The 24,414-nt window shown below is 40.3% G+C and overlaps 1 protein-coding gene across 1 annotated transcript in view; it reads right to left on the minus strand.

Moving 5' to 3' along the window:
- LOC126481250 (uncharacterized) overlaps positions 1 to 24,414 on the minus strand; it is a 143,884-nt gene that overhangs the window by 100,416 nt on the left and 19,054 nt on the right. The window contains exons 6-7 of the mRNA XM_050104865.1: positions 20,659 to 20,815; positions 5,601 to 5,800 (exon numbers count right to left, since the gene is read on the minus strand). Coding sequence (XP_049960822.1) covers positions 5,601 to 5,800; positions 20,659 to 20,815 — 357 coding nt within the window. The remainder of the gene's footprint in view (positions 1 to 5,600; positions 5,801 to 20,658; positions 20,816 to 24,414) is intronic.

The raw sequence follows: 24,414 nt of genomic DNA on the forward strand, positions 1-24,414 counted from the left end.
TATGTTGCTCCAGAAGTGTTCAATGTCTGTTATGTTTGGTGGATTGTCTATTTTAATGTGTGTGTTATCTATTGTTTGGTAAAATCTCTTTTGGTTTGTGTTGAATGTTTGGTTTTGTTTCCTTCTATTTTCACTTTTTTTGTATCTTCTAAGTCGTTTGGCCAATGCTTGTAATTTCTGCTTCTTTTCAACTAATTGCTCTATTGCTTCTTGTTGTGAGATTTTACCTAACCTTTTTCGTTTTTTGTCTGATATTTCATTTCTTATAAACTGTGTTAGCTGTCCGATGTCTCTTCTCAGTTTTTCTATTCTGATCTGTAGCCTGTGTTGCCATGCTGGTTTTGTGGGTTTCTTCTGTGTGTTGGTTTGTTCTGATCTCTGCCTAGTGTGTATATTTAGTGTAGTGAGTGCTCCTATATAAACCAATAGTTGTAACTCTTCCATAGTTGTATTTTCATTTATTTTGTTGTGTATGATTGTGTTGATAGTTTTCATTGTTTTTCGACTTGTGGGTTATTTGGCGGTCTATGCAAGAATGGTCTGATGTCTGTATTTGTGTCTTTGTATTCTATATATGTCAGCTGAAATTTCTCTTCTATATCTAACACTTGTGTCTCTTCGTGTTCTATTTGTGCTTGTTCTGGTGGCTGTCTTAAGAGTTCGTTTTCCTCTGATTGTTTAATTGATGCGTGTTGGTCTTTGTTTGTTTGCTCTGGGATGTTTGAGTCCATTACTGTATTTTCTTCTTCTTCTGATTGCACATTATTTTGTTCCAGTATTTGTTGTACTTGTTGTTTGATGTTTTCTAATTCTGACTGGGGTATCCTGTTATTTTTTATTATTACACGGATCTGATCAGCTAGTCGTTGTTCTATTAAAAATTTTAATTCCGGGTATCTGGTAATAAATGTTGTGTATACTTGTGATCTGTATCCAGTTATGTTGGTTCCTAGGTTTGTTGCTTGGTAATAACAGAACATGAGGTGTCGATTAACTTCATCTGACCATCTCATCCTCTGTCTGTTTTCCTTCTAGGGTGGTTGCAGGAAGCATATCCTGCAAAACACCTCTATTTGGATTTAAATCATTTTCCAGTTGGCTAGCAGTGTCGTTACCATTGTGGGCGGGCATAGGGTTCAAGCGTCGTCCCCGACCATGACGGCGCTTGTCCGAGGCTTCTTTAGTTCTGTCCTGAACCAAGTAATCACACTAAAAGGGGGGTTAGCCCTATTAGTGGTTTGTTCTTTTCGTCGCCTTTTACGACTGGCAGAACATACCAGAGGCCTATTCTTTTCCCGGGCCTCCACCGGATTTATTATTATTATTATTATTATTATTATTATTTCTTTCTTTTCTCAGACGTTATGTCTGGTCAAAAATGGAAAGTGACGTGGACCTTGATCAAGCGTGACTTCCTTTTAATTGTACGGTATATGTTATATTGCATTTAGGAACTTTCAGGTAATTGAACATGTATCAATAATTACAGATTTCTGCAGTTGTATATATAAGTTTGGATGTAGCTGTATTGCACTGACGTACTGGTGTATATTGTGTGGTATGACTCCTGTAGTTGATAGTATAATTGGTATAATGTCAACTTTATCCTGATGCCACATGTCCTTGACTTCCTCAGCCAGTTGGATGTATTTTTCAATTTTTTCTCCCGTTTTCTTTTGTATATTTGTTGTATTGGGTATGGATATTTCGATTAGTTGTGTTAATTTCTTCTTTTTATTGGTTAGTATGATGTCAGGTTTGTTATGTGGTGTTGTTTTATCTGTTATAATGGTTCTATTCCAGTATAATTTGTATTCATCATTCTCCAGTACATTTTGTGGTGCATACTTGTATGTGGGAACATGTTGTTTTATAAGTTTATGTTGTAAGGCAAGCTGTTGATTTATTATTTTTGCTACATTGTCATGTCTTCTGGGGTATTCTGTATTTGCTAGTATTGTACATCCCCTTGTGATGTGATCTACTGTTTCTATTTGTTGTTTGCAAAGTCTACATTTATCTATTGTGGTATTGGAATCTTTAATAATATGCTTGCTGTAATATCTGGTGTTTATTGTTTGATCCTGTATTGCAATCATGAATCCTTCCGTCTCACTGTATATATTGCCTTTTCTTAACCATGTGTTGGATGCGTCTTGATCAATGTGTGGCTGTGCTAGATGATATGGGTGCTTGCCATGTAGTGTTTTCTTTTTCCAATTTACTTTCTTCGTATCTGTTGATGTTATGTGATCTAAAGGGTTGTAAAGGTGGTTATGAAATTGCAGTGGTGTAGCCGATGTATTCATATGAGTGATTGCTTTGTGTATTTTGCTAGTTTCTGCTCGTTCTAGAAAGAATTTTCTTAAATTGTCTACCTGTCCATAATGTAGGGTCTTTATATCGAGAAATCCCCTTCCGCCTTCCTTTCTGCTTAATGGGATTCTTTCTGTTGCTGAATGTATGAGATGTATTCTATATTTGTGGCATTGTGATCGTGTAAGTGTATTGAGTGCTTCTAGGTCTGTGTTACTCCATTTCACTACTCCAAATGAGTAGGTCACAATATTGGTATAGCATAAGTATTTATAGCTTTTGTCTTGGTTCTTGCTGTAAATTCTGTTTTCAGTATTTTTGTTAGTCTTTGTCTATACATCGCTTCTATGCAGTCGCTGTGAGTTGCTGATTTGTTGCCGCCAGTAGTTTTAGATCATCCATGTATAGCAAATGTGTGATTTTGTGTGGGTATGTTCCAGTAATATTGTATCCATAATTTGTATTATTTAGCATGTTGGATAGTGGGTTCAGAGCAAGGCAGAACCAGAAAGGACTTAATGAGTCTCCTTGGTATATTCCACGCTTAATCTGTATTGGCTGTGATATTATTTGAATTTGTTTGGATATTGAGTGTGGTTTTCCAATTTTTCATGACTACATTGAGGAACTGTATCAATTTAGGATCTACTTTGTATATTTCCAATATTTGTAGCAACCATGAGTGGGGTACACTATCTGTTATGTTGTGCCGGGTTTGACCATATGTTGCTCCAGAGTGTTCCACGTCTGTTATGTTTGGTAGATTGTCTATTTTAATGTGTGTGTTATCTATTGTCAGGTAAAATTTTTTTTGGTTTGTGTTGAATGTTTGGTTTTGTTTCCTTCTATTTTCACTTTTTTTGTATCTCCTAAGTCGTTTGGCCAATGCTTGTAATTTCTGCTTCTTTTCATCTAATTGCTTTATCGCTTCTTGTTGTGAGATTTTACCTAACCTTTTTCGTTTTTTTTCTGACATTTCATTTCTTATAAATTGTGTTAACTGTCCGATGTCTTTTCTCAGTTTTTCTATTCTGATCTGTAGCCTGTGTTGCCATGCTGGTTTTGTGGGTTTCTTCTGTGTGTTGGTTGATTCTGATCTCTGCCTAGTGTGTATATTTAGTGTAGTGAGTGCTCCTATATAAACCAGTAGTTGTAACTCTTCCATAGTTGTATTTTCATTTATTTTGATGTGTATGATTGTGTTGATAGTTGTTATTGTTGTCTCGACTTGTGGGTTATTTGGCGGTCTATGCAAGAATGGTCTAATGTCTGTATTTGTGTCTTATTGTCTTTGATTGCTTGTCTTATTAAATTTACTTATATCTTTCCCATCACCAGTGGATTCTCCATTTCACCTAATATGTTTCCACACAGCAGTGCAGTGAGTCTTTCCTTTGATACTTTTCCTCCAATGCACTTTTCACCTCTAACCGCTAGCGATTTTAGAGGAAGCACGCGATAAAACAGTCCCGTTTCATCGGCACTGAACACTTCTTTCAGGTCATAATTCACAATTACGTTGGACAGTATTGTCTTCCATTCTGTTGCCACACTTTCTTACACATGCTTAGCTTCCCACACACTTCATTCCACACAATGTTGTGCCTGTCCAGCCATCCTGTGCATTCCTTAAACTATGTAATTCCAAGCTCTTAACGATTTTCAGAGCCCCAGTCTGCAACATGGGCCTAGATAAAGGTAAGTTATTTGCCCACGCACTTACAAACCATTCCCACACTATTTGTTAATTTCTTTATTTCTGGTTTTCTTTGACTCTTTTCATCTGCCCGTTCACTCTCATCCATTTGTTCCGAATCTTACCTTTGTTTTCTTAAAGTCTCATAAATCTGTGTGTGACTGCATTCGAAATGCAACATAATTTCGCACTCGCCTCGATTACATTAATCTTCTTGTTAAATGTTAACGACACATACCATTTGTTCGACATCATGTTGTTGTATCTCTTAAAGTGCCATTAGTCAACTAAAACTGGCAGAAAATAATGCCCTTGCTGGGTAGAACCATTGTTTAACAGAACAATACCCACCTCTTTCACTGCGCACGTTGCAGCAGTGTTGGTAAACACGCAACAATGTTCCTGTATGAGCCAGCGTGCGTCAATAATGAGGAACACTAAAAAGCCGACAGAGCGCTGATGAACAAACCGTTTTCTGTGATGTAGTGTATTGACACTGCGCATAACTTAATCGTTGTTGCACAGAGCAGCGCGGTTTTAGATCCACACAGCAGCGCAGTGCTGCGATGGACCTCTTTTCTGGGGTTTGTGCTGCTTAACAGAGGTGTTAAAAGTAATGTCTTTGTAGAGTCGTGGATAATTAATGAACTGTGATAGAGTAGTAGTGTATAGGCTCTTTACAGCATTATACGAGGGTCACTCCAAAAGAAATGCACACTATTTTTTTTAATCCATCTTTTATTCTACATGTTTGAAAGTTTTACGGTGTGTAGATACATCCTTTAGGAACAATATTTTCATTTCTCTACATAATTTCCATCCCTCTCAACTGCCTTACGCCATCTTGGAACCAGCACGGTAAAATTCTGGACCAACCTGTTGGAGCCCACTTTCGTCACATAACCTGCTTGCCCACCGACTACATTTTTCAACCTCTTGTGGAGGTTTCCCACTGTCTCATTTTCACAGCACAGGAATTCTATGACAGCACGTTGCTTCTGATGAACATCAAGTGTAGCAGCCATCTTGAAGACATGCTGTGACGATGCCAGTCACAGGAACAGGTTGAACTAAGTTTGAAAACAAGCGAGAAGGATGTATCTACATGCTGTAAAACTTTCACATATGCAGAATGAAAACTGCATTTTTACAAAAATAGTGTGCATTTCTTTTGGAGTGACCCTCGTACAATGACTTGTTAAGTATGTTCTAAGATTTACTTTCTGTTTCTGCATCAGGCACGTTCCACTTCATACAAAAAAAAAATCAGTATATAAAATTGCACTGAATGCGTCTGGGCTGAAATACTTGTATGGTTTGGGCAGATTTCCAAATTATACATGTGCCAATTTGAGCAAGTTTTAGTGTATTAACTATATTTTTTTTACAAAGTTCACAGGCAAGAACCAATGACTAATTTTTCTTGACAGTTTACAGTAGCACTATAAACAAGCTAACTAATCTGCCTCATAAATGAGTGTGTGAAGTTTGTAGCTAGCCACAATGCTGTACTCCACAATTTTAAAAAAGAGAGAGAGAGAGAGAGAGAGAGAGAGAGAGAGAGAGAGAGAGATTTTAATTTACTCACTGTGGACTTTATTTTCATGGCTCTTGTAGCATATTTTAAAGTATTCTGAGTATCTTCATACGATTTGCTTGATGGTGATATATTCGCTATCATTACAGTGTAACAATTGCCTCCAAGTGAATCTTTTAGCAGGCGTGTTAGCTTTGAATCACGGTACGGAATATGCTTCAAGCCATCAGCCAGATTTGTAATGCAGTTGCCTGGGAAAAGACAAAGTAAATATATTACATTTGCTAGTATGCTTAATACAAGAGCAACTTTTTTTTATCAAAGAACGAACACCTAACTACAAAGGACTGTTTTCTATTGCTCTGAAGTTATATTTAATTTAGAAGGAATAATAAATGTGATGCAAAATGTTAGGCTCTTTATTATTATTTTAAACAAAGTAACTCTTGCAATTCGGGTTATGGTGACAGTGGGATTTCTAATTTTATACAAGGTGTGATCAAAAAGCAATGGGAATTTTTTTTATTTCGCAAGCTTTCTAAATTCGATTTCCATTTTTTTTTTATTTATTTATTTTTTTTATTTAATCTTGTTGGTACATATGTTCCTGATGTACGTTTAAGTTTTCAGCTGTTTTGAATACTCAATTTATTGTTGACAGTTGAAAACGTTACATGTGTTTGAGTACTCAGCGAATTTTTACTTTTGAAAGATGGACCAAAGAACCTGCATTTAATTTTGCTTGAAAAATGGAACAAAGTGCAGCATCACATTGAAAATGTTGACTCCAGCTTTTGTCGAGTCTTATGAATAAAACAAGTGTTTACAACTGGTACAAGCATTTCAGAGAGGGTCAAGAAGACGCTCGAGACAATGACTGCCCTGGACACCCTAGCACACCAATTACTGATGACAGTGCGGAGGAAGTAAAGAAAATGTTTATGGAACATCATCAGAGAGTTTGCTGCTAATGTCACTTCCAGCCTCTTATCATCCCATTGACGCATGACTCTGCACCACAATTGAGATGATAGCACGCAAGGGGGATGGCACATGGAACTAATCGAGGAACACGAGACACCTTCTTGGTTGCTACATCTGCCTCTTCGTTTCCTGCAGTACTCATGTGCCCTGGCACAAATCCCATGCAGGTTGCATACGAGCAGCACTAGTAGTGCCACTGTCAGGATGCAAATCACATTTGCTTTAAATACACGCTGTAACGATCATGAGTTTTAGTTACCTTTGAGACTGGATGTGATGTGTCGACGTTAGTCAAGAATTTCTTTAAGTGCCGTTAACACCTCACTGCATTTGAAGGAGGTCATGTAATAGAGCTACGAGAAGCTCAATGTTCCTTCTGCTATACTGTAGAAAGACCTGGCAGGAATGTAGCCACTGTGCATGACTGCTGGCAGCAGAGGTCATGAGAATGTACGGCTTCAATAAGACTTGACTCCAGACGGCCACATGGCACTACTGAGAAGGAAGTCCACTGTGTTCGGCGTATGACTGGCACATCATACCATATCTGCAGCAGTGATCTGAGCAGCAGTTGACACCACATCTACAAAATGAGTTGTTACAAATCTGATACTTCCAGGACAGCTCAGAGCCAGACACCCCTATAGTGTTCATTCCACTGACCCCAAACCACCGCCATCTGTGACTTCAGTGGTGTCAAAGCAAGACTTCATTGGAGGGCAGGGTTGAGGTCTGTTGTGTCAACCAGTTATGGCCATGTGTTGATTAGAAGGAAGCCAGTTTGAGCCTGCAACCAACCTGTCTGTGTGCTAGACCCAGTGCACCTACACCTACAGTTACGGTCTACAGTGTGACTTCCCATGCCAGAAGGACCACTCTCATGGTTATCCCATGCACCCCGACTGCAAATTTGTATGTCAATCTGTTGATTCAACATATTGCAATGATATTCACGAACAGCATTCCAGGGGGTGTTTTCCAACAGGATAACACTCCCATACCACTGTTGTAACCTGCTCAATCACCAGATCTGTCTCCAAACGAGCATATATGGGACATCATCGGAGGACAACTCCAGCATCATCCACAAACAGCATTAACTTGCTCTCTACTGACCAATCAAGTGCAACAGGCATGGAACTCCATCCCACAAACTAACACAGCACCCATGCAATGCAATACAATGCAATGCATGCACATTTGCGTGCTTGCATTCAACATTCTGGCAGTTACACCGGTTATTAAGTATCAACATTTCGTATTTCAATGGCTTATCTCACACTTACACTGACCTGTGGTCATGCATAGTTAATGACTTAAATATGTTACCTCGGCAAATGTATTCCCGCAATTTCATTACTCTACATTTATTTTCTGGTTTTGTGATTTTTTTCAGTCGGTGTATTTGAATAAAACACACTCTGCATCTCAGGTACCAGGTACAACAACGTTGAATTAAAACTCACTGTCATGAGTAGCACCAGGTCTATTTATCAGGAGACACCTTGTGTACTTAGCTAGTTTTACTTGTTTGAAACAGGTAATTCCCTAAACATCGAGTTTTAATTCATCAGAATAGATAGACTATATGCAAATGCCTTCATTCGAGACTTCACAGACAAGGACATTTCCTTCAAGTTTTTTAAATGTTCTTGGGGGTAATTTCTTATGTGTTAATTGTTTCACTTGCCATTTATATGAGACGAATATGAACCACAGCTTTGAGGAGATTAGAAGAAAAAATGTAATTTTAACATTCAATAACTATCTGTCACAAATATTAATAAACTATTGTCCTCAGATTTTTAACATTTTAGCAGTAAAATTGCAAATTTTGTGATCTCTCTGAAAAATCGCCAATTTCCCATTCTCGCTAAGAACTGGTGTTTTTGTGTTATCATTGATGCGAAATTTTTCTGAACCTACTTATTGATTGTAGTAGTTGTGTAGGTACTTAATAAATGGCACACTTAAAGATAATGACAAGTTATTAATCAGCATAGCTGCAAGATACACAACTGATGTGGCACGTACTATTCTAGTCCCACTTCTTACTTCTATGTAATCGGAGCTAATCCGACAGCTGAACACACACACCGTGGTGTAGAGATGTGCTGTCTACTGGAGAGTGTGGTCTTCACAATGTTGGTTGTTTGCAAAGCTGCTAACGGATAGGCATGGAGTGACCTACGAGGTGAATTGTTACACTTGTAAAAGACGTGTGAAAATCTAGGCAGCCATACTTCAAATTTTTCTGTTGAGACAATAGGGAACATTCAATGCCATAGAGTGAACATCACTCAAAATGTGATCCGTGAAAATCAACTGGTTTTTGATAAATGCCTTGAGTGGTGACACTAGTCTTACATTAACACAGCTGACAAAAGGTGCAAGTAAGACACCCATTTGCACTCACTTACTGAAAGAATTTCAAAAGCATTGGAAAGTGCCCGAAGAAACATCAGACATGATACTTTCTACATCCTTTATCCCAAGGATAAACAGTTCAACTTAACTTCAGGAGGGAATTCACATTCTATAGCAATCCTCTCCACCCTCAATTACTCTTGTGTGCAATTTCTCTAACATATATTTGTACTGAAAATATCTAATAGAATCTCCTCTGATCTACATCTACATGGATTCTCTGCAAGTCACATTTAAGTGCCTGGCAGAGGGTTCATCAAACCACCTTCACAATTCTCTATTATTCCAGTCTCACGTAGCACGCAAAAAGAGCGAACACCTATATCTTTCTATAAAAGCTCTGATTTCCCTTATTTTATCGTGGTGATCATTTCTCCCTATGTAGGTCGGTGTTCACAAAATATTTTTGCATTCAGAGGAGAAAGCTGGCGATTGGAATTTCACGAGAAGGTCGTATCACTTCAGTTTCCTGATCTCCCATATTGAATGACAGTGTATATCAATTTTTAAGTCACAGCAGTAACAAGTCAAAGATGCCACTAGGAATATATTGAAGGGTTAGAAAGTCATATTTCAACATTTATGAACACTTTGCACGGCACAATTCAGCGCTTCTCAGTAATAAAATGTTATCATACTACCTTAAAAAAGCTTATGCATATTATGTGTGTGCGCGCGCGTGCGTGCGTGTGCGTGCGTGTGCGCGTGTGTGCGTGCGTGCGTGTGCGTGTGCGTGTGTCAGGCCCAATACAGGGTGAAGCGAAATTTGCACACTGAGGCTTCGCAGCGCAACACCTCGCATGCCAGCGATAAAAAAATGTCTTTCCCAAAATTTCGTCTGGCAAGTATATCCAGTAGAAAAAGGGTGTTAAAGAGTGACAATCTGGCAACACTAACCACATGTATGGTGACTACCTCTATCGGCACATATCGGTTGTACTGTGCGGTTGGTACAGCGTATAAAGTTTTGGGTTAGCATGCACGAGGTCGAGGGTTTGATCCTGGGTTCAGGCATACGTTTTTTATTTGGTAAATGTAGTCCAGGTGGTACGGTATCTGGCATCTTAATTGTCAACAGCGATTGCAGTGGGTCCTCTAGGCAGCTGCATGTCTTGCAAAGCACGGTCATTAACATGTTGCATGAGCATGGGCTGCACCACTATCATTACACTTTCACGCAACACCTGCATCCTGCACATCACCATCAAAGAATGCAATTCTCTGAATGGTTCCAACAACAACAGGAAGCCAACGATGACTTTGTGAACACCGTAATTTGGTCAGATGAACCAGCATTCACTCATGAGGGTGTCTTCAATATGCACAATGCCCACCATTGGTGTGAGGTTAACCCACACATCACCCACGACTGTGAATATCGAGTTCGCTTTGGTATCAACGTCTGGGTCGGAATATTGGGTGACAGGTGGTTGAGCCCTACATGTTGCCTGACCGGTTGACCGCACGAAGGTATCATGCATTCCTCTCTATCTATCTGGTTATGCACTGGAAGATTTTTCACTACATCTTTGGCACGGGATATGGTTCCAACGTGCTGGAGCACCTCCACACTCTGGAATTAATATGTGGCAGTATTTGGACAGAACATTTGCAGGGAAATGGCCCGAACGCGGAGGTCCAGTTTATGGCCACCGCTTTCAACTGACCTAAATCCCTTGGATCTCTTCCTGTGTGGACACCTGAAGGAGCACATGTACTCTACTCCGTCGACAAATGTGGAACAATTGGTAGCGAGTGTTCATATTGCTCTTGTTACTGTGGATGCACCTTCGGTGCGAAGGGACCAGAGCTGTATGATCCAGCGAGTTGCGCAATGTTTGGACGTGGAGGGAGGTCACTTTGAGCATCTGTTGTTCTGAGGACAACGTATTCTGTTGTGAAGGTCATGCGGTCGTTAATGTGGACATTATTGTCACTGGATGCTAATGTGGGACATCTGAGCGCTCAAATTACATGCAGTATAAATGACAAGTGTACTGTGCTGTCATCTTTAGTATTTCGAAACTGATATGGTTTTTGTAGTTATTCTGTCCTATGACAGGTCATTTGTTTCAACTGTCTATTTCTTATTTTTGTCTAACCACATTTTTGTTACGTTCAGCATTACAAAATGTTGTAAATTTAGGATACGTGTGACCTAAGAAATGGTGTATATTATAGAACAAAATGTCAGAATGAAATTCGCAAATAAAAAAAAATGCGCCCCAACCCAGGATCGAACCCTCAACCTCCAGCATGCTAACCCAAAACTTTATACACTGCACCAACTGCACAGTACAACCCATACATGCCGACAGTGGTGGTCACCATACATGTGGTTACAGTGTTGCCAGATTGCCACTCTTTAATGTCCTTTTTCTGCCAGATGTACTAACCAGATGAAATTTTGGGAGAGATTTATCGCTGGCATGTGAGGAGTCGTGCTGCGAAGACCGAGTGGGCTAATTTTGCTTCACCCTGCATATTTTTCTAGGGATACAGTTAACAGCAACTTAGTAAATTATAGAACCCTTGAGGCTAGAAATAAATTTCAATAGTAGGCTTACTAATCAAACTGGCTTGCCGAGATACCTTGCGCTCCAGTTTCTAATGCTTTTAGTGTACATAATTTGGATAGGTATTAATAGGGACATGAAAATTAAGCATAAACTACTGGTAAAATTCACAACTATTTTTGGCAAAATTCACATTAAATGGTTTTTGTTTGTAAATGGGTATATGTACAAATTTAAAAGATTGTCACACAATGTGGCTGAAGACAAAGCCTTAGCACTTTCAAATTGACTTCAGTGGTAGTTGGGGAGCTTTTTACTGCACTGTTTCCTTTTGCAAGGACGAACAGCATTATTCCAAAATAGTCTGTTTGCTTTCTCCTTTTGGTTGTATTTAAGCTTTTAACAAATGATTGTTTCTGTTGAGAAGTAACAGCATCCACCTCCCCAGTGAACAAAGTGCTCCTCCATTTTTAAGGTGTTTCTCGACATTTTTCTTTTGCCAGCAAATTCAATAATTACAAAACCTGCAGAAAATTAACTTCACCTTTTCATGGGCATTCATAGCCCTGTCATCCATAGAAGACAACACTACATATGTAACCAACAGGGCAATCAGTGTATAAGTAGAACCAAAAATAACTATTCACATGTTAGTGGAAGAATTTCAGCATGGGCAAGATATGTTAACATGTTTGTTTTCCTGTCACAGTGCTGCGTGCAGCCACTATGAACTAGCAATCAGCCACAATTGTAAATGAGAATATCTCCAGTGGGAAGTGGAAGGGTGTGGAGAAACAAGTTCCACGTCCCTCTCAAAGAGCAGCAGCCTGCACATGTGTGCTGCGAAAGCAAAAAATGACAGTCATTGGAATACCTGAACCGTTCAGATGCTGTGTGGGTCATAATCTAGCTATGTGATGGACCAGGATTAATCTCTTTACTCATTTCAAAATAACAGAACAACGAGCAACACAAAACACAAAGTGTCCAGTAATGGTTACCACACAATTGCTTTCCGAGGCCGAGAGTGCAGGACTGACCTCTACCAGTATTTGATGGAACAACAGCTCAAAACATCCACCACATAAAACTGCCACATTAAAAGTGTCTGCCTTATACTGACTTTTGGGTTTTAGCTGGCAAATATGTGTGTTGCTTTGTTGTACGATGCTAGGTCCCACAGCCGACTCCTACAGGTCCCACAGCCGACTCCTACGTTGTATTATGTGGTATGTATCTTACACGTACCATTCTATTGCCTTACCTAGTTTGATACCAGAGCACTGAGCATATTTGATACATCGTTGCATTTATGCACGTTTTATTTTGAAAACATGTTCTTATGCACATTATCTTTCCAAACTGGACTTTGTCAGATGATGTACAACATCAGTAATTGAAAATTTGTTATATTTTCGATGTTTAAATGCAGAAAATAAGGCTATTTCAAATTGTCTCTGATAACACAGTTCAATCAGATAATGCATATTTTTCTCAAACCTATATTATTATTCTTATTATTGTTACTATTGCAATTAGATGCTAAGCTAGTCCTTGAGCCGTGTGGCTCAATCAGTGATATTTCCATTGCCGGTAGGGGTTATCTTTTCGGCAGTGTACGCATAGCACGCGCCGGCGCCACCTACTGGGCCAATTGGAGCAAGAGGAAAAGCTGAGGAAAAGTGAGTGATTTTGCTTTTGGGCGCTGAGCCGTAACGGCATTTTGGGAACTATGGCGGACAGCTAACATCCGGTGTCAGCAAGCAAGCAGCTGAAGTCTAAATGGGGCTGTTACCCGGATGACGGCGCCATGGGAAGAGACATTACTGGGAAACCGTTGGTGTTTTTTCCACTTCACATCTCCAGGGATCGGGATCTGCAGTGGCTGGCTTCGTCAAAGAAACGAGAGAGTTAGGCCTTGCTTGTCCTGCAAATTGTGGTCGGAATCCACTACAGGGTTCTGTGCAGTTTACTGTATTTTCTTGGGCGGCCGTAGCTAGAGGGAAAGACGAAAGGATATGGGTTTTAAAGGAGAGGGTAAGGAGTCATTCCAATCCCGGGAGTGGAAAGACTTACCTTAGGGGGAAAAGAGGACAGGTACACACACACACACACACACACACACACACACACACACACACACATCCATCCACACATATACAGACACAAGCAGACATATTAAAAGGCAAAGAGTTTGGGCAGAGATGTCAGTCGAGGCGGAAATGCAGAGGCAAAGATGTTGTTGAATGACAGGTGAGGTATGAGTGGCGGCAACTTGAAATTAACGGAGATTGAGGCCTGGTGGATAACGAGAAGAGAGGATATATTGAAGAGCAAGTTCCCATCTCCGGAGTTCGGAGAGGTTGGTGTTAGTGGGAAGTATCCAGATAACCCAAACCTTCCAGGAATTTCTGACTTCCAGCCTTGCCTCTCAGTTCTTCTTAAGAAACCTTAATCCTACTCCCAACATCACCACTGCTGAAGCCCAGGCTATCAGTGATCTGAAGGCTGACCGATCCATCGTCATTCTTCCGGCGGACAAGGGTTCCACGACCGTGGTACTTGATCGTCGGGAGTATGTGGCTGAGGGACTGCGTCAGCTTTCAGACAACACCACATACAAAGTTTGCCAAGGTAATCCCATTCCTGATGTCCAGGCGGAGCTTCAAGGAATCCTCAGAACCTTAGGCCCCCTACAAAACCTTTCACCTGACTCCATCAACCTCCTGACCCCACCGACACCCCGCATCCCTACCTTCTAACTTCTTCCTAACATTCACAAACCCAATCATCCCGGCCGCCCCATTGTAGCTGGTTACCAAGCCCCCACAGAACGTATCTCTGCCTACGTAGATCAACACCTTAAACCCATTACATGCAGTCTCCCATCCTTCATCAAAGACACCAACCACTTTCTCGAACGCCTGGAATCCTTACCCAATCTGTTACCCCCGGAAACCATCCTTGTAACCATTGATGCCACTTCCCTATACACAAATATCCCGCACGTCCAGGGCCTCGCAGCGATGGAGCACTTCCTTTCACGCCGATCACCTGCCACCCTACCTAAAACCTCTTTCCTCATTACCTTAGCCAGCTTCATCCTGACCCACAACTTCACTTTTGAAGACCAGACATACCAACAATTAAAGGGAACAGCCATGTGTACCAGGATGGCCCCCTCGTATGCCAACCTATTCATGGGTCGCTTAGAGGAAGCCTTCTTGGTTACCCAGGCCTGCCAACCCAAAGTTTGGTACAGATTTATTGATGACATCTTCATGATCTGGACTCACAGTGAAGAAGAACTCCAGAATTTCCTCTCCAACCTCAACTCCTTTGGTTCCATCAGATTCGCATGGTCCTCCTCCAAATCCCATGCCACTTTCCTTGACGTTGACCTCCACCTGTCCAATGGCCAGCTTCACACGTCTGTCCACATCAAACCCACCAACAAGTAACAGTACCTCCATTATGACAGCTGCCACCCATTCCACATCAAACGGTCCCTTCCCTACAGCCTAGGTCATCGTGGCAAACAAATCTGCTCCAGTCTGGAATCCCTGAACCATTACACCAACAACCTGACAACAGCTTTCGCATCCCGCAACTACCCTCCCGACCTGGTACAGAAGCAAATAACCAGAGCCACTTCCTCATCCTCTCAAACCCAGAAACTCCCACAGAAGAACCACAAAAGTGCCCAACTTGTGACAGGATACTTTCCGGGACTGGATCAGACTCTGAATGTGGCTCTCCAGCAGGGATACGACTTCCTCAAATCCTGCCTTGAAATGAGATCCATCCATCATGAAATCCTCCCCACTCCACCAAGAGTGTCTTTCCACCGTCCACCTAACCTTCGTAACCTCTTAGTTCATCCCTATGAAATCCCCAAACCACCTTCCCTACCCTCTGGCTCCTATCCTTGTAACCGCCCCCGGTGTAAAATCTGACCCATGCACCCTCCCACCACCACCTACTCCAGTCCTGTAACCCGGAAGGTGTACACGATCAAAGGCAGAGCCACGTGTGAAAGCACCCACGTGATTTACCAACTGACCTGCCTACACTGTGACGCATTCTATGTGGGAATGACCAGCAACAAACTGTCCATTTGCATGAATGGACACAGGCAGACAGTGTTTGTTGGTAATGAGGATCACCCTGTGGCTAAACATGCCTTGGTGCACGCCCAGCACATCTTGGCACAGTGTTACACCGTCCGGGTTATCTGGATACTTCCCACTAACACCAACCTGTCAGAACTCCGGAGATGGGAACTTGCCCTTCAATATATCCTCTCTTCTCGTTATCCGCCAGGCCTCAACCTCCGCTAATTTCAAGTTGCCGCCGCTCATACCTCACCTGTCATTCAACAACATCTTTGCCTCTGCACTTCCGCCTCGACTGACATCTCTGCCCAAACTCTTTGCCTTTACAAATTTCTGCTTGTGTCTGTGTATGTGCGGATGGATATGAGTGTGTGTGTGCGCAAGTGTATACCTGTCCTTTTTCCCCCCTAAGGTAAGTCTTTCCGCTCCCGGGATTGGAATGACTCCTTACCCTCTCCCTTAAAACCCACATCCTTTCGTCTTTCCTTCTCCTTCCCTCTTTCCTGATGAGGCAACGGTTGGTTGCGAAAGCTTGAATTTTGTGTGTATGTTTGCGTTTGTTTGTGTGTCTATCGACGTGCCAGCGCTTTCATTTGGTAAGTCACATCATCTTTGTTTTTAGGTATATTTTTCCCGTGTGGAATGTTTCCCTCTATAGATATATCTCTCCCTGGATACATATTTATCTCTGAATTGTAGTGACTGTTACATTTCTGTTTGAACTAATAGTGTGTATAATTTTTGAAATCAGTAGTTTCCTAAATTCTTACCAGTTATTGAGAGACCTTTTGTTACTGTGTGTTTAATAGCCTGAAATGGATTCTATTGATGGTGGTACTAGAATTCCTTCAATTATAGTAGATCGATATTTTAACTAATTTGATGTGGTAATTTTTAGAGGTGTGTTAGTTTTTAATAAGTGACGGTTTTATTTGTCAAGTTCTCTTGTTTAAAGGTATCAAAATGTTCGGTGCAACTGTCGATGGTGATTGCCTGATGTGTTACTTTGGTCCATCCTATAGCCTATTGTGCCGAGTATGTGTCGTTGCGTGAAAGGTGGAATTACATGTTGTCTCGACACTTCAGTCCTCTGCTGCTAACTTAAAAGTATTTTGTCACATTTGCCTACATTAACTAAAAGTAATTTTAAAAAAATTTAGGTCCTTTGCTACATAACCTACAAATCTCCTCCTTCGTTGTCCTGGTGCTCTTCAAACATCCGGGTATTATTCTACATTGATATATATATAACTGTCTTCTTGCTCTCATTGCAAGAAACAAGTTTAACAGGTAAAGTTAGAGAACTGCATAGGGCAGCCAACAACAGATATCAGTTTTCTTAAAATGACATTTGATAGCACCCAGCATAATCACATTAAATTTGTTTATATTGGTGAGCTAGTGCCAGCTTTAATATCTGCAAGTTTTTCCCCATCCTGTTGTCTATTTCATTACAATATAGAATTCAATTTCTACAAATTCTAAATATGTTCACTAATCAAGTCAAATTTTTGCGTAGCATTATCTTTCACAGCCCAACACTAATGAAGTGCATCAGCGACTTTACAGAGCAAAGGAGTGTGGCACTAAAATCTTATCTCACTTCATAATCTTTCAGTTTCCTTTGAAGAGAGTAAAGAAAGAGCAAATGACGTGTGATATTCTATATGTTTTCGGCATCCACACATATTTCCACACCAACCCTGTTCAGTCTGCAGATAAGTAATAGCACTTAAATAAGGGGATACCATAGGCAAAAAGAAGCCAATGCCACAAACAAGCAGTGCTGGAGAGAAATTGTAAATACAACACACACAAACTCTATAAAAAAAAATTAAAAAAAATAGGTGTCATATCTCAATGAGCAACTTGAAACTTTCAGCACAGGACATGTAGAGGAACTACAGCCCAAGTTTAAAAGAACAGTTGACCATGCACTGGATGGACATGTACCCAGTAGGACAGTTCATAACGGGAGGGACCCTACATAGTATACAGTCACTGAAAAGAAACTTCTAAAGAAACAGATATTACTGCATAATAGGTGTAAAACAAAGCATGCTATACATAGTGAGATACTGAATGAAACATCTTGCTGTCAAGAGAGCAATGTGTGATGCCTACAATGACTAGCATAGCAGAATGTCAAATAATATTTCACAATACCCAAAGAAATTCTGATCTGGTACCAAGTCAGTGCCAGCTCCTAGCGAACAAGATGGGAAGTGAAATAAAGGGCAGCAAAGCAAAAGCTGAAATGCTTAATTGTTTTCAAATGCTCATTTACAAAGAAAGCCCCACAAGAATTGCCACAATGTAATCCTCATACCACTGAAAAGATGAATGAATTAAGTATTGGTGTAAGTGGTGCTGAGAAACAGCTGAAGTCATTGAAAATGAACAAACTTCAGGGCCTGATGGAATCCCTATCAGATTCCACACCAAATTTGTGGCAGAGTTAGTCACTCTTCTAACTATAATCTATTATAGATCCCTTAAACAAAACACCATGCCCAGTTCTTGGGAAAAAGCACAGGTTGCACCAGTTTAAAAGAAGGGTAGTAGAAGTGATGCACAAAACTACAGTCCAAAATCCTTGTAGAATCTTAGAACATATTCTGAGCTCAAACATAATGAAGTATCTTATCAGTGACTTTCTCAATGCCCAACAGCATGCATTTCAAAAACATCGATCATGTGAAACGCAACTCTCACTTCTCACATGACATACTGAAAGCTTTGGATCAAGGCAATCTGACAGATGATGTATTTCTTGATTTGCAAAAAGCATTTGACTCAGTACCACACCTATGCTTATCGTCGAAAGTACGATCATATGGGGGTATCAAGTGAAGTTTGTGACTGGATTGAGAACTTTTTGGAAGGGAGAATGCAGTGTGTTATCCTGGATGGAGAGTCATCGCCAGTTGTAGAAGTAACTTCAGGTGTGCCCCAGGGAAGTGTGTTGGGACCCTTTCTGTTCATGTTCTATATCCATTACCTTACAGACAATATTAATAGTAACCTCAGACTTTTTGCAGGTGATGCAGTTAGGTATAATGAAGTACTACCTGAAAGAAGCTGCATAAATAAACAGTCAGATGTTGGTGAGCTTTAAAAGTGGTGCATGAATTAGCAGCTTCCTTTAAATGTTCAGTAATGTAAAATTGAGCACTTCACAAAACAAAAAAGCATAGTATCCTATGACTATAATCAATGAGTCACTGTTGGAATTTGCCAACTCATACAAATGTGGCTGAGGGACTGCGTCAGCTTTCAGATAACACCACATACAAAGTTTGCCAAGGTAATCCCATTCCTGATGTCCAGGCGGAGCTTCAAGGAATCCTCAGAACCTTAGGCCCCCTACAAAACCTTTCACCTGACCCCATCAACCTCCTGACCCCACCGACACCCCGCACCCCTACCTTCTACCCTCTTCCTAAAATTCACAAACCCAATCATCCCGGCCGCAACACTGTAGGGACATGAAATAGAATGATCACATAGGCTTAGTTGTGGGTAAAGCAGGTGGTAGACCGTTTATTGGTGGAATACTGGGGAAGTGCAAATCACTCGTGCAACTGGCTTTAGAATATTGCTCAGATGTGTGGGACTCATACCAAAGTGGTCTACCAGGGGATAGTGAATGTACACAGAGGTCAGCACAAATGTCACAGGTTAGTTTGATTCGTGGGAGAGCATCACAGAGATATTCAAGAAACTGACATGGATGACTTTTGAAAACAGGCGTAAATTTTACCGAGGAAGTCTATCACCAAAGTTTCAAGAAGCAGCTTTAAATGATGGCTCTGGAAGTATACTACAATCCTCAATGTATTGCTCACAAAGGGATCATGAAAATAAGATTAGAATAATTACCGCAGGCACAGAGGCATTCAAACGATCATTCTTCTAGCACTCCATACTTGAATGGGACGGGAAGAAACCGTTATAAATGGTACAATGGGACATACTGAGAGATGCATGGCAAAGAGTATTTTGCAGAGTGTAGATATAGATAGTGCAATCCCAAATACCAGAAGTGACAAAGGCCATTAAAGAACCTATTTGTAGAAAATTTATATCCGTGTTAAACTAATAAACTGACTGAAAATTTTAGAGGGTGCAGATGCTATTGTACCTAAATCCAATGCGTCTTAGAGATGCCACTGGTTCAAGGAAGTACATAACATTTGCTGCGAAATCCCCTTTGGAATTTATATCTAATGACAGCATTCTTTCTAATCATTTCTGGCTCTCCTCTTATTTTCTTCTGTTATCAGTTCTGACACATTTTCAACTTTTCTATCATGCAACAATGCTACTTACCATAAACAAGACAGAGAGAGAGAGAGAGAGAGAGAGAGAGAGAGAGAGAGAGAGAGAGAGAGAGAGAGAGAGAGCGAGCTCCAGCATATTGGGCCAGAGATGAAGGTGGCGGTGGTCATGTGTGCATGTTTACTGATGGAGCCTGTGGCTGAAGGCTATATGTGAGAGTCGTAATTGTTCCTGTCTGCAACTTGAAGCGTCTTCTTTACAGAAAGTAGCAATCTATCGTTTCCTACATTGTTTGATTTCTATCATGCAAGTCAGACAAGCTCCAAATTCTTGGATGAGCCATGAAAGTGCAGTGCTTGTTGCCAAGTCATTGCCACTTTCAACATATAACACTGATAGCACAGAAACAGCCAATAACCCTCACTCAACCATAGTCCTCAGTGTCAGGCTATAATCTTGACTTTGTCCAAAATCTCATCAATAAATGGCTTCCTTCTTTCCTTTGGGAGGAAGATGATTTTTTCCGATTACTATTGCTGTTATAGATCTAACTTCCAAAATATGGTGATGGTCATCATTTTCTGATTAAACAACTTTTCTCAAAAATCTGTTAGCATTTTACACAATGTGCAATTTTTTTATTTGATCGGCACCTTTGGTTCAAGATAAACAAAACCAATATTTCATTATATGTTATAGTAAACAAGTAAACGACAAGAAAAGCAACCTAGCTACCCGAAATATTAACTACTGTAAAGTTTTGTACAAACAATTGAAAATTATTACCTAGAGCTAGGAGAGATTTGTTAATATTAGCTCCTTCTGTAAAGCGTGCTCCAGTGCAACCAGTCGCACTACCTCTTTCAGAGCCTGCTAAGTCCACCATTGACAGTTTCACCAAACTAATCTGACTGCTAAGTCTATGAGTCATTCGAATGTGAACCTGCAAATACAAGAAAACATTATTTATCAGTCCACCTTAATACAAAAGTAATTTTACTTCCACATTTTTCCATCAGATTAAGAAGAAAACAGACACACAAGAATACCTTTATTCATAAACTTTTTAGTTTAAAGTCATAGATGGAGTGTACCGTCAAAACCTTTGTGCAAACAGATATTTTGTTTAAGCCATTAAGTCCCAAATTAATTTTTTTTAAAATTGAATTTTTTATTCCTTGATTATAATGTACATAGTGCATGAACCACAATAAGTACAAAAATAGCGAAAGAATATTTATACATGCTGATATAATGGCCGTCCTCAAAATAGGACACTGGGATCTAACAGTATCATATACTATATGAAACTGTCTTCAAGTCTTAACTATTTATTTCTTGCGAAATGGTACAAAACACTTCACACACAGTGTTACATGGCATTTAACACACATGTTTTTGGTTTCCCGTTGCATTTAGCTATTATACATCTTCTTTGCATGCTTCTTTTCTCAATCATATGACCAATTCCATCAAACCAGATGTCTGGTATCACTCTCAACTGACTTGGTGGGTATTCCATTGGACGTCCAATATTCAGTCTTCCAGTGTCCAATTTCAGGTATGTAACTGTAACAGCACGTCTGAAAGCCAGTAAATCCTGTGCATTTTTCCCATGTACTAGTCTGTAGAAGAGTCAGGCATTTACGAGGCCAATTTCCAGCAAATGTGTAATAGGACTCAGTACCATTTTTTCCCTCCAATTACTGTCGCATATTTTCCAATTAACCAGTCATGGTGGTCAACACCTCCCATGTACGCGTTATACGACTTCAAAACGGCAGGTTGTTGCACTTGTGTCTTTCTTACTTGCTTGTCTACTGTACCGCGTAGCTACTCCCAAAGGTTCAACTTGGTCAAAATTTGTACCAATTGTAACACATCTGTTGTTGTGCCATCGAACAAATAAGACTTCACCATTCCTGTCGAACTGGTAGTCATAGTTTCCTCGAACTGTCTTTTTCAGTTCGTTGCTGCTCAGTAGTGGACAGTCACCAACTGTACTCTATCTGACAGTCCCAGTTGTTCGAAAACCCAAATTTCTCAGATGAGTCATAAGATCTCTACTAATGAAGAAATTGTCAAAGTACACACAATGGTTCTCGGGTTTTTCAATGCAGTCCAACATGTTTAGGACTACTGTTGATCCCAATAGTAGGTCATCCCTTGCAGTATCTTCTGGATCCTTTCCACAGTATAAATCAAATTTGAAACAGTAGCCACTAGCTCCACAAAGAGACCACAACTTATAGCTAAATCTAATAGGCTTTCCCCGGGGTCGTTACTTACTTCAGCAACAAAATCTGGTAAAATTACCACATTCGAAAAAGAAAATACATCAGGAGTAGCAGAGTTTCATATTCGAACGTGCAGCAATACAAATAACTGAAATGATAACACCAAGTCCCAGTGCCCTATTTCGAGTACACCAAATTTTATAACGATGGAAAACACTAAATATAGCTCCAATTGAGCTAACAATGCAAGTAGTTTAAGAGACACATTCTTGACTATAAATGATCGCAAAAAGATCTTTGCCACATATTTCAAATATTACTAAATTGTCGATAAAGTAAATACCTGTAATAACGAAAAGTGTGCCTTAGTATTCAATAATCAATTAATAGTAGGATTTATTGCTTTTAATTTCCTGTAAGCATACATTTGTTATAAAAAGCATCAACAAATGACGTAGAACAGTAATAATTGCAAGTTAATAATTTATTGTGTATTTATAAATAAATATGTGCTCTGTCCTCAAAATAGGACACTGGTACTTAATGGGTTAAAGTATTTAATGTTCAAAGAAATTTAGCATGAAATTTTACTTACAGATGGTAAGATTAGCTGTATATTTAAAGTAAGGAAGTATTTTTCTTGTGTGGCACACAGTACTCCGTCTAAAGGGCTTACCTTTAACTGGCATCTTGGGCTGTCACCCATCCAACAGCAAAAACCTTCACCTTTCCCAATTCCATTAGTCCCTCATCCTCAACAATATGGTCCTTCATAATCACATTATCCTAGCGCAAACCATTTCTTGACAGTCTCTGCTTCTATCACAAAATCCTTCTACTCTGTGACCGTAACTTCCTGAATGCTCACTACTATGGAAACACTTGCCTTTCAACTCTCGGAACTGCTTTCAAGCCAGCTTACCACTCTGACACCAACCTCACATCTCTCTATGGGTCATCCCATTGTGGTTGGTTACAATCAACAGAACAAATCCCTAACTTTGTTGACCAATCTATTGACCATAACCTCCCATCATACAATCATTCAAGACACCTCACAACCTTCACCACTTTTACAGTCCTACTTGTCGGACTGTAGATGCGTTATTTTACACCGACATCTCCCATGTCTTTGGCCTCCCCCGTGTGTCCTGACACCAAGCCCACCACATCTTTTCTAACACTCCTGGCCAACCAGTCTAATCCACAATTACTTTGCTTTTGAAGATGTAATCTATAAAAAATCCCTGGTGTTGCCATGGGTACTTGCATGGTATTATCCTATGCCAACTTATTTATGGGCCATCTAAAAGAATCCTTCATATCAAGTTAATACCTTAAACACTGTCTTGTTCAGATTCAGTGATTACATTTTAACTATCTTAACTCATGGTGAGGAGAGCCTTGCCACCCACAGAAATGGCATCTGCTGTGGTGAGCAGTTGTTGAAATATACCGATGGCCTTACCACAGCCTCTACTGACACAGTAGCCTATCCAACTCATCCATAAACAGAACACTTGTTAACTAGCCACCGACCAGCTCTCCTCCAACACCAAGTATTACCCTGGCCTCAAAAAGCTTAACCATGCCCTTCACCAGGACTTTGCCTCTCAGTGTGCTCTGAGATGAAGGATATCCTACACAAAATCCTACCCACATCACCCAAAGTAATGTTCTGCCACCCATACAACCTACAAAATATCCTTGTCCCTCCCTATTCCAATACTGCAACCCACGAGTCGTCCCCTAGTGGAGAACCAAGGTGCAAAATCTGTACACTCCCCCCCCCCCCCCCCCCAATTCCAATCACATTCGTTTCCTACCCTATGAGAGGCACAGCAACATGTGAGATCAACTTTGTTATGTATCAGCCATGCTTCAATTACTGTGCAACATTAATTGTATGACTGACAGGTAACCAACAGTCAACTCTCATGAATGACCTCTGCTAAACTGTGACCAATTGCAGCTTGACCATCCAGTTGAAGATGCTATGCACCTCAACACAAATGACAGAAACAACTGCTTCACTATCTATTTGGATATTCCTTTCCAGTCTAAGTTTCTCTGAACTAGGCAGGTGGATGTATAAATCTCAGAATCCTGTCTCCCCTCTATCTACATTTTCCTCTCTTCCTTCTTTATATATCTCTTGTATGCTCTACCCGTAAGAAGCCTTTGGTCTTGTTGTGGGGCCACTTAGTCATCTGTTGAAAGACCTGCTTCATAATCCCCTCCCCATATCTGTCAGCTCAGGCAACTGTTCTCAGTGATCAACAATCAGTGTCAGTGTCACCACACA

This window comes from Schistocerca serialis, chromosome 5, assembly GCF_023864345.2.
Source record: "Schistocerca serialis cubense isolate TAMUIC-IGC-003099 chromosome 5, iqSchSeri2.2, whole genome shotgun sequence".
In the NCBI taxonomy this organism is placed as follows: Eukaryota; Metazoa; Arthropoda; class Insecta; order Orthoptera; family Acrididae; genus Schistocerca; species Schistocerca serialis.